The sequence below is a fragment of the Sinocyclocheilus grahami genome, unplaced genomic scaffold, assembly GCF_001515645.1.
Source record: "Sinocyclocheilus grahami isolate Dianchi unplaced genomic scaffold, SAMN03320097.WGS_v1.1 scaffold223.1, whole genome shotgun sequence".
Taxonomy (NCBI): Eukaryota; Metazoa; Chordata; class Actinopteri; order Cypriniformes; family Cyprinidae; genus Sinocyclocheilus; species Sinocyclocheilus grahami.
Genome location: NW_015505402.1, coordinates 1,890,451 through 1,905,793, shown reverse-complemented (window position 1 = coordinate 1,905,793; position 15,343 = coordinate 1,890,451). Strand labels below are relative to the sequence as shown.

The 15,343-nt window shown below is 40.4% G+C and overlaps 1 protein-coding gene across 1 annotated transcript in view; it reads right to left on the bottom strand.

The window, feature by feature from the left end:
• Positions 1–239: 239 nt before the first annotated feature.
• The window catches only part of pde4a (phosphodiesterase 4A, cAMP-specific), a 45,546-nt gene continuing 30,442 nt past the window's right edge, over positions 240–15,343 (bottom strand). The window contains exons 5-15 of the mRNA XM_016287637.1: positions 14,997–15,046; positions 13,210–13,322; positions 7,800–7,893; positions 7,465–7,628; positions 7,230–7,328; positions 6,395–6,559; positions 6,166–6,265; positions 4,436–4,590; positions 4,194–4,316; positions 3,907–4,089; positions 240–3,810 (exon numbers count right to left, since the gene is read on the bottom strand). Coding sequence (XP_016143123.1) covers positions 3,316–3,810; positions 3,907–4,089; positions 4,194–4,316; positions 4,436–4,590; positions 6,166–6,265; positions 6,395–6,559; positions 7,230–7,328; positions 7,465–7,628; positions 7,800–7,893; positions 13,210–13,322; positions 14,997–15,046 — 1,741 coding nt within the window. The 3' untranslated portion in view covers positions 240–3,315. The remainder of the gene's footprint in view (positions 3,811–3,906; positions 4,090–4,193; positions 4,317–4,435; positions 4,591–6,165; positions 6,266–6,394; positions 6,560–7,229; positions 7,329–7,464; positions 7,629–7,799; positions 7,894–13,209; positions 13,323–14,996; positions 15,047–15,343) is intronic.

Below are 15,343 nucleotides of genomic sequence, written 5' to 3'. Positions count from 1 at the left end.
CAACACACTTTACAGTACTGAACAGTGAAAGAAAAAAATATACTGGTATATATTTAAATATTTGCTTTTTTATATATATAGCTGTTTGCTTATTAAATGCATTTTATTCACAAAATGACAACTTAGTTCTCTCGGAGGAAAACCTTTCATAAAAATAATATAATATAAAATAACTTGGGACACATTATACACATTACAGCAATATAATGTACAAATATTACAATCATTTTCCTGTGTTTTCTTTTTCATTTATATTATTACCATAACGTGTGAACAAGTAACATATTATTTAAAGCCCAGAGAAAAATTTCATTGGAGAGTCTCATGAGGCATGTAAAAGTACATTGTACTTCAAAGTACAAAGAAAAACTGTTCTCTGATGAAGCCACGTCATCTTTCTGACTGTTTCTTGGTCATTAACCTCACAGAAGTATTTAAAACCCTATTAAAAGCCATTACAGTCCAGATTATTGACACAGGGTAGCTGATGTTGTTCAGTGCTTTAGCAGAAAATGGCATTGAGGACCAAAGAGATGACATTTGGACCGAGCCATTTAAAGTGCTTACCCTGTGCCATGCTATACAACACTCTATACCATTCCCCCTGATATCAGCCATCTCACAACAACTTCCTACAGAAAAAATAAAGTGCTGGTAAAGACAAGTTTTAGAAATAACGAATGATTAGTCTGTTTTCCAATACAATTCAAATATTCACATTTAAAGGTGGTGAGAGGTTGACTAAAATCCCTCAAATGAATGGCAGGGAGATGACAGGAGAAAGAAAGGGGAAGGTGGAGGGTGCTTATGAAATTCCACAATTCAACTACAGTTCATTACAACTAAAAGTGATTCATTGTGACAGTGATTGATTCTGAGAGATCTCAAATGTACAATTCAACATTACAGTATATACAAAACAAGCAGTGATTTGTCTACTATTTATATTAGATAGTAGTTTTTTATTATTATTTTCAAACCATCAAACCAGAATGATACAAAAATAAAAACTGTACACAAACTGTTCAAAGAAAACACTTGTTTTTCCTTTTGATATCCAAAAAGAATGGCAGCAAGGAATTAATTTGAATAATTTCTTAATAAGAAACAATTGCTACAGTGTCGTGTTAAAATGGCAAATATTATTTGTTAGCGTAGTGCTCACAACATTAACAAAAAGCCACACAACAAAGCAATTTTAAGGTAAGACAGGCAAATGTATATGGGAATGTCATCAGTTCGCACAAACCGATCGTGTAACCTCAGGCTTTCATCCGGTGGTCCTCCAAATGAAAACTTATACCATGACATCCTCTAATCCTGTCACAGACAAATACAGTTATCACATACGTACTGGAATGACCTCAAGTTTCTGCTCTGACAGGCACGGGCTTGTGTAAAGCTAAGCTACTGACCAGCAGAAACTAGCTTGCCATCGTATTTCAAGAGGGATGCTCACAAACGCTGTCCCAAAATATAGCAACAATTGGTTCATTCAACTGAACTAAAAATCAATCAATCAATCTGAGAGAGGCAATATTGCAAATCTAACATCAACCTGAGAACTCACTCTCATTCTTACTTTCTATCTCTCTCGTTCTCCCTTTAAACGTTGGTGAAAAGTCAAATAGACACCACTAAAAGATGCTGGACATGAAATACGTTAGACAGAGGAACAGACAGTTTAGTTTAATGGTATGACCTGCTTTCTCTGTCTGTACTTCATTATAGTCACTTTGCCATGCAGAAAAAATACCCTACACCTCCAGATGGAGCTATTGTGTATTCACAGACATTTAGCAAGGCATATAGACATGAAACAAATAATCTGGGATGTAATGCCAACATCTTATTATTCCACAATATGACTACCCTGCAGTTGACATTAAGGCAAAAAAGCATCAAACTCAATATGGCTGCATGTGAATTGTTTTATCTGTCTTTCCATCTATCTAACCATCAACGTCTTTCTCTTTGAGATATGCCTCATCTTCTCTCACCATCCTCTCTTCTAGCCACCGATCAAGGCTTTTCCAACTTATCATTCCTTTGGCAAAACATAATGCAGTGTGTTGTGGTGTAGAGAATGTATTACCAGCATGAGTGGGTGAAGGTGAGAGAGTCTGTGTGAATGTGTGCTGCAATTGAGGAGACTGTTGCTTTTACAAATTTGGCAGGAATGGATATAACAAAACAAAACAAAACAAAAAGAAGGCAAAACATATGTCACATGGCTTATCCTCAGAAAGTGACTATCATTAATTATTCACATGGAAAGTGAGGGCAGTCCGTGAGCAGTGACGGTGATAAATCTAATCTAGGCCCTAAATGCTCGGTTGGATTGAAAGCGACCGAGGAAGACTGACAGATGAGAGCAGGAATTATCACAAAGACAATGTGAATGCTCCATGCCGGCACGAACCATATTCGATGGAGATAGATTGCTTAAAAATAGAAAGAGACAATCAAAAATGAAGACAAAAGCAGACACTCCTGTCCCACGATGCATTGCTTCACAACAGCTCCAGAGTTGAAGCTGGTGGTTCAGAAAGGCACACGGCCATCTTGCACTGGTAGCACTCCTGGGTAAAGGGTAAGAGGGGGTGGGACCCACTAGCAAATCATTTCCAACATACTCATCCCTCCACAGTCTTCTGGGCAACACGTGTTATCTTATTTTCTCCTGGCAGATGCAACTGTGTTCTCTCTATGACAGAAATTGGAAAAAGTCTCTCAGATTTCACTCAGCATGTGAATTCTGAGGATTTAAGTCCCTGTTCGAATGCTTTAAATACTGATTATTGACACTGATGCTCCTTTTTATGATGGCTTTTTCCCAAAGAGATTCCTTTCAGATCCAAGCCCCCTGAACACATACACAGACACACAGCCGTGTGTTTGCTTGTACTGTGTGGTATCGTTATTTTAGGTTAAAATTCTTGTACGTCTGTGAATGTGTGTATGCGTATGTGTAGAAATTCCAGAGTGCTACACTCACGTAATGGCCTTTTACAAACCTCACCGTGATTCTGTTTCGCCATCAAACCTCACCCTCGCTGCTGCTGGATGGACTCCAGCTTGCACTCGAAATCTACAGTTGCTGTGTTAAATACTTCTCTGATATCAATATTATTTTGTTCTCTTTTTGAAAAATCAAATCAAATGTCTTATTGGATTGGTACACAAGACTTATTCTGTTCATGGTCTAGCTATCAGAAACAGAAAAGTCCTATGTGAACGGAATAGGGACAGTTTTTGAGGGATGGACCCTACTTAGCCCCCTGGGCCAGACAGCTGTTCCTTGAATCTCGAGTATTATGTGTCATCGGTGGGAGAGGATGATTTCTCCTCCTCCTCCGTCTCCTCCACGGGGCTCTCATCAGACTGTCTCTCGTCTTCCTCCTCGACTACTGACTGAACCTGCAGTCGCCTCCGTCCCGACCTCTCAACCACGACCTCTGTCACCTCCTCCCCGTCCTCCATTTTTTCTTCTATCTCGTCCTCCTCAGCTTCATCCGCCTCCTCATCTTCTTTCTTTGCCTCTTGACCATGGCTGTCTATGTGGTTATGACTGGGAGCACCGTCCTGTCCTGTTTCTCCCTCCAGGGTGAGCTCAAACTGGAATTTGTTCGTGCAGGATTCAAGCTCATTATCTGGGCCGTCAGGCGGTGGCGATGGGCTCTGGGGAATAGTGCTTTGGTACCAGTCCCGGTTGTCCTCAAGGGTGTCCAAAATTTCCTGAGCATCAGGGTGGACCAAGTCCCCCCAGGTCTCCCACAGGGGATGCACAATATAATCAATAAATCCCACCTGAATAAGGAAACCCGACATACAGAGAGAGCATTTAGGAGCAGCTCATGTCAGAGAAGGTTGAGAACGTGTTTGCGTGGGTGTTTATATGTGTACCTGACTCTTTTCTACGGACGCAGTGTGTTTGTCACACATGGGGCTGATTTCCATCCCACGCTCTCGCTCTTTATCGCCCTGCCGGAAGAACTCCTCCATAATACGCTCAGTCCACTGCCTGTACACTGCCAGGGGCTTGGTTGGGTTACTAAGGTCAGCACAGTGCACCATGTTCCTCAGGACCTGCACACACACATACACACTTGTGAAAAATGTTTTTTTCTAGTATGCGCTTACAGACTCTCATCATAGTTTTTTGGTTTGTCGCTCAATAAAGACACACACACCTGTATTCGGTCATTATAATGGTCCAGCATCAGCACACCTGAACTTGTCACTTTCTTGGTCTCGACCATTGTCTTTAAATCTGCCAGCAAGCTCATATGCTTTGACATGTCTGTTGCCAGAACCTGAGAAGACAAAGAAATAAAAGTGTGTTTATTTCCATTTACACAGGAAATAACAATGTAGACCCTCAGGAATACAAAAAAAGGTACTGAGGTTCAGTGCAGTGCAGTCAGGGTCTAACCATGTCAATGACCAACTTGCGCAGACTCTGCCGTTGCCGTTTGGTGAGGTTCTGAAAGATGTCACAGTTCTCCTCATGCAGAAGCTTGAAACCTACAGCCAGGTGGTGGTTCTCCAGTACAGATTCATCGTTGTACATTAATGCCAGTTCAGAGTCTGTGAAAAAGAGCAGGCCAGGCTATTAGTAGATTTCAGGGTCTTCTTGGGGCCTTTACAGAAAAAAGTGAGGACGCTGTTGCTGATTTTGCCCGTTTTTTCCTAATATTTAGAGATAGCCTCAGATGCAGTATATTTTCATTCACAATAACAAGCATGTTTACGGTTTGTTACCATAGCAACAGCATGGCAAACACGTTGAACGCGCTTCTTGTGTAAAAAGTACCTATACACTTGAGAGGCAGCAAGACTGAAAGCTTGACGTACTGGCAACTACACATTGTTTAAGGCTATTTTATTAATTAGGATATTGTTTTTATATTTTTTGTCAAGTAAAACTAATATTTTCACCTTTAAACAATATACATTTTACTACTGGTATCTTCACTCATAACCCATTTTATTGCATACCATGGCAAACCTGATTACCAATATAATTATCTAGGGGTGGGAATCTTACCTCAATTCAAATTGATTCGTGAAGTCATTATTTGATTAAAAATCAATTCCGATTTTGAATCAAATTTTGATTTGATTTATGCATAGATTTGATTTTAGTTGACTGTTTTGTGTCACTTTTCCTATTTGACTGCAGTACAGAGTTTATATATTTTTTAAACAGTTTAATAGGTCTTGAAGAAAAAAGCTCACTGAATTAAATGTAAACCTTGAAATATATTGTTTTTTTCTTCCTATTTTAGTCAACCCAGTATTTTAAAACAAACGCCATTTAAGCTGACTGCAATCATTACACACATAACTAGAAGTCATCTGTAATAAAATATTTAGTACATAAATAAAATTCCTTAATACAAAAATAAAAACTTTTGCAAATGCAAATATAATAGAAAAATTATACGAAATTAAACGAGAATTGAATAATCAAATGTAAAAATAAAACACTGTATAGTCGTCCCTGTATGAATAACATATAAATTGATTCATAATAAAGATACAAAAGTGATTTAGTCAAAAGCAGTGAATGATTTTGTTTTTATTTATTTATTTTAAATGAACATTAATGTAACAGATGGCAACAGTTTATTAGGCTGCTTACACTTTAAGAATAAATGCGCAGATCTAATATAGTGTTCACATTCACATATGACATAATAGACTGTGTTTATGTGAATACTCCATACAATTTGCATTTTGACATAATTATGTGTGTATTTGACCATTTAAGCGCAATAAGCTGTGAAAGAGAACCGAATTCAGGATTGCATGCCTCTGAGAGGCAGAATTTGTGCTCGCACTTCAGCTGTGTGTCTGTCAGTGCGAGTGCTGCATTGAGTCCTTTTGCAACTTACTGTGATTAATAACACTAATGTGTCAATAACTTTTGACAGTGCAGCAAAGTTAAAGAAATGTAACACTTTAGAAAATCGATTTTTGAAATTTTTGGATCGATGTGAATCGCCAGAAGATAGAATCACAATTCGTATGTGAATTGATTTTTCCCCCACCCCTATAATTATCTAGCTGACTAACAGACTAACAAATTATGCCTATGATTTGTACTGCTGTTAACCAGTTCTCAAGATGCCATCATCATTATTTTTACAATGTACTTACTGGTGTTGATGAGGAACTGGTTGGAAACTCCAGGGTGGTCTACATCATGAATGGCAGCAGCGAACAATGCAGCCAGGATTTCAAGATCAGTGAAAACGGCCTGGTGGGAAGATGCCGTAGTATGATGGTCATTATGTGAAGTGTCAGTGCTGACTTTCAAATCTGATTTCAGATTATGAAGCTTTTTGCTTTTGAATGGGCACTGGCTGTCCCATGCTGGCATACTCACGTCCAGTGCCGGTGTGGAGAGCAGCACATGTGTTGACTGTGTGACATCAGCGGCATGCAGGCTGTTATGATAGGCCACGTTGGCATGATAGTGGTCTTCCAGTGTCATCACATAGGTGATAAATGTGTCCACTGGGATCCGAAATGTCTTTAATAGATCCCTTTCCTGTAACGCATTGCAGTTCGTTGACAGAACATAAATAGTGGAAGTAAAACAAACTATCATGAATCAATATAAGGTTTGCTGTTATAACTAGTATTGCTGGGTATCAATACAGATTTCCTGATTCGGTTAGATTCAGATTCATAAGTTCTTATTTTGATTCTAGTATCAGTTTGATTTTATTCAATTCAGCTGGATACATTTCAGTTGTAATATCAGTTATGCTTACATACAGTATTAAGGAAATTATTTCTCTGCTAATGCTTATTACGTTTTTGTTTTGTTTTGTTTTTTTATTGCATCACATTCAAAACAGACTGCATGAACTCAGAGGGGAACACTGATACTCAAACATTACGGAAATATACGTTTTAAAAATGAAAAACGATGTAGTTGAGGGAGTTAATTCAGCAGAGCACAGTGGTGTGTGCAGGACAGGAAGTGCAAGCACATTTCCACACAGCCACTGAAAATAGGCAATGAGTAAAAGATTGATTTGGGGATTTTATGAATCGATATTGTGACTGCTCAAACTGAGATAATTGGAAAATCTATATTTTTACCCACCCCTAGTAACGAGCATACAAAAACCACATAGACATCGTTGCATCTGACATATTTCAAAAGTACAGAACAACAGGAACATTTATAGCAAAAACCAATGACCACACACCTGGAAGATAGCAAACATCGTGCAACTTAGAGGTCTGTTATTGGAGTACTCAGCCACATGGAAGATATTAAGGCCCCACTTGTTTAAGTCATTCAGCTCCTGTAAAGATAGAGTAAATTAAATCATCAAATCCATTTGGCAAACTGACTTTTTTATACCAATAACTAGTAGTAATGGTGCAGGATTGGGTGTTGGAAAAGTTCTGAGATAGAGTATGTATGCATTGTGCCTGTACCCTGGCCAGTGCGTCCTCCTGCTCGGTTTTTACCCCGAAGCGGGGCAGGGCTGCGCTAGTGAGGCTCGAGCTATGTGTAAGCTTCTTGACACCACTGATGTGAGACATTGGTTTTTCTTGCTCCCGGAGTGTAGGAGAGGGAATCTCCACCTCATTCTGTTTGTCTGAGACACAACCAATGCATGAACGTTTAACAGATGACAGCTAATTTCAAATCAGTAAGCATAGAGTGTTTCAGAGCAGTAAAATGTACTCCAGTAAAACATACGGCAATGTTGAAACTAAGGTTTTGCGCTTCTGAAAATAGAAGTACAGAGCAGAGCGTGCGCACTCACCTAGGAAGGTAGTGGAGATGTATTCAGACACCTGATTCCCCGAGCGGCTCATCTCAGACAGATGAGAGAGTTCCCTGTTTAACATCCTCTTGAACTAGAGATCAGAAAAGGGAAAGATGGGGATAGATAAACAGGGAAAAGGAGAGAGTCATAAGTACACAGCAGATGGTAACAATGCAGAAAAATAAAAAATTCAATCTATCTGATAAGAAACTAGTATGATAAACAGACACTACGTATATGTTATTACATGATAAGATGTCAAATACATTGTATTAAATGGATAGTTCACCCAAAAATAAATAAATAAAAATTGAATAAGAAGAAAATTGGGTTCCAAACAACACTGGACCCCACTGACTTTCATTGTGCAGACAGAAACATTTTTCAAAATGATGGTGAGTAAATTATGACAAAATTTTCATTTTTGGGTGACTTTAAAACGTACTTTTTCTGTATTATTCAGATGTTTACTCTTGCTTTTTGCAGATAGAGATAAGACGTATATTGAAAATGTCTGAATGTCACCTAAAAATCCCATGGTTTTGGTACTGCAAAGTCATATGCAGTTTGTACTTATACAGTGTGCAGATATTTAAATGCAAATAAACCTAAGGCATTTCTAATGTTATAGCTTTAACATTGTATGGTTAGAGGAAGGGCTTGTTTTTAATTAAAATCTAATTAAGTGTTGGTCATCGGGGGAGAGCATTGAGGAGTAGTTTTCTTAAATCTCTGCAAACCATTGCTCTATCAAATAGGAGGAGAAACGTCTTTGTAACGTCTTTGTATAAGAACCAAATTTGTGCTTTAAATGAATGAAATTGTGCAAGTTCAACAGATAACACAACACAAGTACACAGTCACACAGCAAGACTCCGATAAGACCCCTGGTCTGTCCCACTGACTGGTCTTTCACACATTACAATCTCCATGGAAACCAGCAGGTTTCCTTAGCAACTGCCTCCTCACAGTCCCTCCTGCAGCATGAAGGGAGCGAGGCGATGGGTTGGGTGACAATCTGAGAGAGTAGGCAGGTGTCTGTCTCTGACCTCCTCCAAGGTCAACACTCTCTGTATCACTCTCCATCTCCCGCTCTCCTCCATTCTGTCTTTATCTCTCTCTAAGCCCACATTTTCGTTTCCTGTCTGTCTTTATTTCCGTACTCCACATTCTCTCTATTTTTCTAATGCTATATAATCACCCTCTGCAGTCATATTTTTCCATTGATTGTGTTTCTATTCTTTCTCTTTCATGGTCTGCATGTAATTCCCTTCCTATATTACATGGATGTGCGTGTATCAGACATATGCAAATGCATTTCTATTACATGCATCATCATTGTTGTTAAAACATCTTTAGCAAGCAAAATATAATGATTTTAAAGACACACATAATGCACAATTTCTAATCAACAACACAATAAGAGAAATACAAATCAATGTTAAGTGTAATTTTTATATAAGTCCAAGCCAATTTTCTGTCACAGCTATCAACCCACTCACTGTAAACCTGAATCTTCCTGAATTTTCCCTCAGGGATCAATACATAATGTCTATCTATCTCACACAGTCAAGCTGTGAGTTTACATAAAGATTCATTTACAAAATCAACTTTCCTGTGCAAGTGCATATTACATACTGTACCAAGGCTCTGTTTGTACTGTGCTGAGTCATTATTAAAACATTCACAGAGTGCCAACTGTTTTTAGCATGCATCCTCTGGAGGACCAAGATGATACCAGATCATGTGGAAAGGAAATCAGACAACATGAATACAAATAGATGTTACTAGGGGAGTCTGATAGTATCTGTTGCCTTTATTTACCAAGACTGAGATTGATGGTTGAGTTTGATAAGGTGCGGACAAAAAATGGCAACAGCATATTTATTTACATTTAAATCTTTGAAGGTAAATGTATTGTGGTTGTACCAATTTTTTTAAGACACTGAATTAATTAATAAACCACTTTAAATAGTAATAATAAAATTATTTAAAAAAAATTATACTTCTGCATTTTAATGGGCTAATGTTAACAGGTCCAATAAGCAACATAGATGAAACATATTTGACATTCAACAGTTAACCAGAGAAAGCGTCCTAGCCCAAGATGTGGAAATGTGGGAGAGTCACTAATTGTGTCCCAATGTTTTAAATTGTATCTGGCAACAACAAACCTTTAGTTCAGCCCATGATCAATTTAAGGTTTGTTGTTGTCAGATAGAATTAAAAACATTGGGACACAAACAGCCACATTTCAATATCATCAATATCCATATCAAACCTTCCAACAGTACACAAATCTTGGATGAAGGGACTATGCAGAAAAAAGCTAGTTCTACACTACAAAATATTAACCAATGAAGCCAGTTCCCAGGCCAGCCTGAGACAGAGCAATGGAGAGAAGGCTTAAGGGAAGGAGGGAGGAAGTGGTAAGAATGGGGTTGAGACATCCTTAGACACAAGCCCACTGTACAGGTTCTGTCCATCTCTAGGCACGGAAACAACATAAGCCAAGAGCTACAGCGGGAGCCATTTTCTCCCTGCCTCTCAAAGTGACACTGAATAAGTGCATAAGTTCAGAGCTCGGGTTTAAAATCACACTTGAGGTATGGAGACTGGTACAAATTTGGATGCACCCAACATGCAACAAACATCAGTCTTATCACATGTAGTCTGTTCCAGAAGCAATAGAGCTCCATCACCTAAGCAACTTTTCTTTTTACCCTGTCCTAGTTACATCTCCACATTTCTATTTATCACTCTGCTGAACAAACAGCCTTACCCCTGGGATCTGACCAACTGTTTGCTAACAGATATTTAGTGACATTTTTCTGTTCATGCTGGCCCTACCTGGTCCCACCAGCCAATCAGCCAGGGTTTGGAGCAGGTCTCACAGAATAGATCCATGAAGGGGGTTCTACGCTCGGTGTCCTCACCACCCCCATCCAGCACCCCATCAGCAGCTGCCCCGAGCTCCAGCTCTGACCCTCCTCTCCCCTGCAGGGGGCTGTAGCTGGAGGAGTGGGCCAGCCGGTAGCCTCCAGGTACAGGTGAGGGGCATGAAGAGGGTGACGGGTCAATGGCCTCCACTACACCCATGCTGAGGGTGACAGATGGCGTGGACCGCTGGCAAAGGCAAGAGGCGCGGAAGTGCACAGGGGCCGAAGCACGGCGGGTGCCCCAGCGACATGTGGGCGTGGTCAGGGTGTGGGCAGAGAGGCCACAGCCTAACAGGCCGGGATGCTCCAGAGTGACGGCTGCCCCCAAGAGGCAGGGAGCAAGCGGTGGTGAAAATCCAGCAGCGAGCACTCGCTAACACTGTCTCTCTACATGCGGTAAGCAGTACGAAAACCAGGCCCTCCTGAAAACCACCAAGCAGGCTCCACAGCGATCTGCAGGCAAGTGTCCCCTGTGAACGGCCCGCTAGGAGCCGCCCAGATCCACAGGCCAAAGGGACTACATCTCATCCCAGCAGCTGAGTAGAGCTGACCCCGATCCAACAGAAGGGGGAGAGAGCAGCAAAGAGTGGAATGGACAAAGATGGAGATTCAAAGAGACGGGACCGTCTGAAGGACACAGAGAGGATGCGGACGGAAAGGGGACAGAGGAATTACGGGAGATAGGGAGAAAGATGAAGATGAGCAAATAGCTAACGGTGACTGACTGAGGGATGACAGGAGAAGGAAGGGAAACAACAACACAGGTAACAGAAGGAAACAGATGAAAGGAGACAGAAAGGACGACAGAAACGAGGAGACACAGAAACACCAAAAGAGATGGGGCCTTTAGTCAAAAGTCAAACTACAAAAGAGCAGTGGTCTGGAAAAACATCCTTTCTCTCTGTCCCTGCATCGACTCCCCTCCCCCACCGCAGAGCTCCAGGACCCGGGCCCAGCGTTCCCAGCGAGTTCAGAGCGCACAGTCCATGGAGCACAATAACAGTCCTCTCAGCACAATGCAGTTCTCTTCAGCAGCCCCGCTGTTTAATCCACATGCGGCATCAGACTCGCCGATGCAGCTCAGCTGATGCTCTGCCTCTCGCTCTGTTTCCCTGGATGCTGTAGACAGATCTCGCAAGCTAATCAGCTGCTGAGGCAGGAGGCGGGTGCTTGGGTGTGTGTGCTAGTGGCGTGTGTACGTGTGCACGCACCCTGAGAGCGCATGTGCGGCAGACGGCATGTTAGAGTGTGGAAAAATGGAGAAACGTCTGTACGTGTGTGTGTGCGTGTGTGAGAGAGAGATGTATTGAATAGTCTGACAAAAAGGAGGGGAGGGAATCTAGGCTTTAGTATTTACACTAATCTCTGCATGAACGATTCTGCTTTGGTGCATACGGGTGTGAATATGTGTGTTTATGTGTGTTATCTACTTCAGCATACAAGCTCTGCCTCAATCATCCAAGAGATCTTCCATTCACACACAAATGCTGCTTACTTCTCATACTGACATCTGTCTTATCAGGTATATAGCAAAACACAAAAAGCCCGTATTATGGTGCATGGACACAACCATACAAAAACGGCACATCCAAAGTCTTCATGGTACTGTCTCTTTAAGCAGGCAAGCTATGGAAGAGAGCAACCGATTTTTCATTGGCCAGCATCTAAATCACATGCCTCATGGCCACAGTGAAGAGCCAATGGTTAAACTGGCAGGGTAGACCTTGCTGCAGCTCGATAGCAACGAAGGTTACAGCAGAAACACTGGCATCAGGACCAAACTGCAGCCCCCTCCTCCCTTCCCTCATGTCCTCCTTATCCACAAACCCCCTATTTTCTCCCTCTCTCTCCATCTCTCCTACACTTCTCAAACCAGAGCATTGTGTAGGACAAGGCTGGCAGAGTTTCATGCAAAAGCTTTTTTTATCAGTGTTTACGGATGATAATTAAAAATACATTGAAGAACATCACTCAGGCGGGACCATATCAGACAAACTGGCACACAACCTGCTCAAGAATTTTTCTCCGCATACACATATTGTCCTTCATGCGTGATAATCCACAGAATGGGAGATCTTGAAACCGCTTCTTGTTGAAATCGAATTTGTCATGTTAAGTATTTTGTAAAATGTAAAGGAAATTATAAACAATGAATGGGAGACTTATCATAGTGTAATGGGTATCATAGTGTAATAGGCTGTGTACACAAAAGTGCCTTTGAGAAGGTGAGACAGAGAGAGGAAGAAAGTTCTACATCCTGCAAGTTTAAGTTCCAACCAGCTCCAACTCACTTGCCTGGAAGATTCTAGTGCATCTGAAGACCTTGATTAGATGGTTCAGGTGTGTTTAATTAGGGTTGAAGCTAAACTCCGCAGGACAGTGGCCCTCAGGAACAGGTTTGGACACCCCTGTTCTACAGAAACAAAACTAGGCAGCACAAATGCAACAGCAAGTGATTGAAGAAACACCTTGTTGGAAGCCATTTCGCTAACAGAGCGGTGGGTCTGAATGGTCTCCAGCTGGTCCAAACACCAGTCAAGTTCCTCCAGAGTCTCCCGAGCCAGCTGCTGGTATGTCTCATCTGCACAGGACATAAGACACAGCAATCAGCTCCACATCACGACATTACTGTCATATGCATTTAATGCTGACTGTGGGACACAGCGAGAACCCCGTTTGTGAACAGTGGGGATGTTGTTTCCTGACAGGAGGAAGTAAAGAATTGTCTGAGTGATGTCTTCATAGAAAAAAATTCCAAGCATGAATATTTCAAGAACTTCATATGGAGAGATCAAATGCCTCATAAATAATAGAGCCTTTCCCTCATAAGAATGAATAATCATATTTTTTCAAACCAGAGGAAAAAGAGAATTATAGGAAGAAGTCTATGGCTGTTAACTTGCCAAAATCATGTGATATAAACTGATTTATAAACTTATAAAAATATCAAAGAACCTCAGTGAACATTTAGGATGAATTAGAACAACAAGCCAGGTTCATCAGTGTCTAACTTCTGATCTCAGTTTACATGCAAACCAATAACCTGGCAGTAAAAGAAAACCATGTTTACAAGACATTAAAAAAAAAATCAGGTTATTCCCTGTTATTGACATCAAAACCTAATCAAGCTTGTCTCTGACTGAGTATTCCATTTATTATGTGAGTTATTGCATAACGCAAAACTGAATACTGAATATTGCAAAATGTAAGCAGGAAACTTGGACTCATATTCTCCTTTCGTGCAGTTTCTACAGATGCAGCATTTTGACTGTGCCACTTCTACTTAGGCTGCATGAGATGAGACCACATTTTATAATTACTTGGGTAAAAAAAAAGATTTGGGGTGCACAATATGTTTTCTCCTCCCCAAACTGAATTGTTTGCTCAGGCCGGATGTGCTCAATCCACAGTAAGAACACTTTCCTGTCACACTGTCAGACAAGTACACTTCAATAAGCCAAAAGAACGCAGGTTATGGTGTTTGGATGCAAGTTGAAATTGGGGTAATGGGCAAAAATGTACCTGTTTGATTGGCTCATGCTTAAGCCATTAACGACAAAGAAAAATTGGTTTAACGGGTTTAATGGTTTAACGGCTTATGAAGCATAATCGAGTTAAGGACAGGTATGTAAATGCACTCAGCGAGGTCCAATCTATCCCATAATTGGGCTATGGGCTGTCTCGTTCTACACCAGACTTATTAAACCATTTCTATTTCGGACCTCATTTTGTGCACATAATTAATGTTGCACTATAATATAAGAACATAAGTCATAAGCACACAATTCTTTAGAATGTCATTGTAGCGTATAGCATTATGACTTGTCCTTACATAAATTACTGCAATACGCAACCTGCCCAATAGAAGGGAGTATCTACATACTTTTGGCCATGTAATGTATATAAGAAGATCTGATGAGAGCTCGAGTTGAAGTTATATTTATATATATAACTGTATAACTACTTATTTTATCATAACTAATTTATTTAGAAAAGTTCAACATGTGGTGCACCTTCACTGCTGATTTGCTTTGGAGTTCCTAATCTGAACTAGCGGCTGAGGGCTGTTATTTGGCTAGTTAAAGCATCTGGTTAGGTTCCAGACCTGTTTCCCATATGGCTTCACTATTTCTGATGCTGTAATGCATTTTACTGGCAACAGTGCCTACAAGAGGAAGTGTATGCGTAATGTGAGAGACACTGTGTGGGAGATAGAAAGCTCACCAGTGACTAAGTTACAGTACAGTAAACACACCTGAGAGCGTTGCTGGGGGAACCGTGGGTTGGCTGGTCACTGGTGACCTCCTGTGGACAAAAAGATAATTACATCAGTGACAGTGGTGAAGATTGCCCTCTACTGGCATACATACAATTAGCATTGCCTACTGGGAGGAGGGCTGCACTTGTTATGAACTGAGCAATATGAATATAAAAATATTACTAAAAATATCATTTATTTTTTAAAAATATTATATAACTATTACAGTATAAAAATTACATATATATAATTTATTTTTAAATATATAAAAATTACAGTATAAAAATCACACACAGACACACACACACACACACACACACACACACACACACACATATATATAT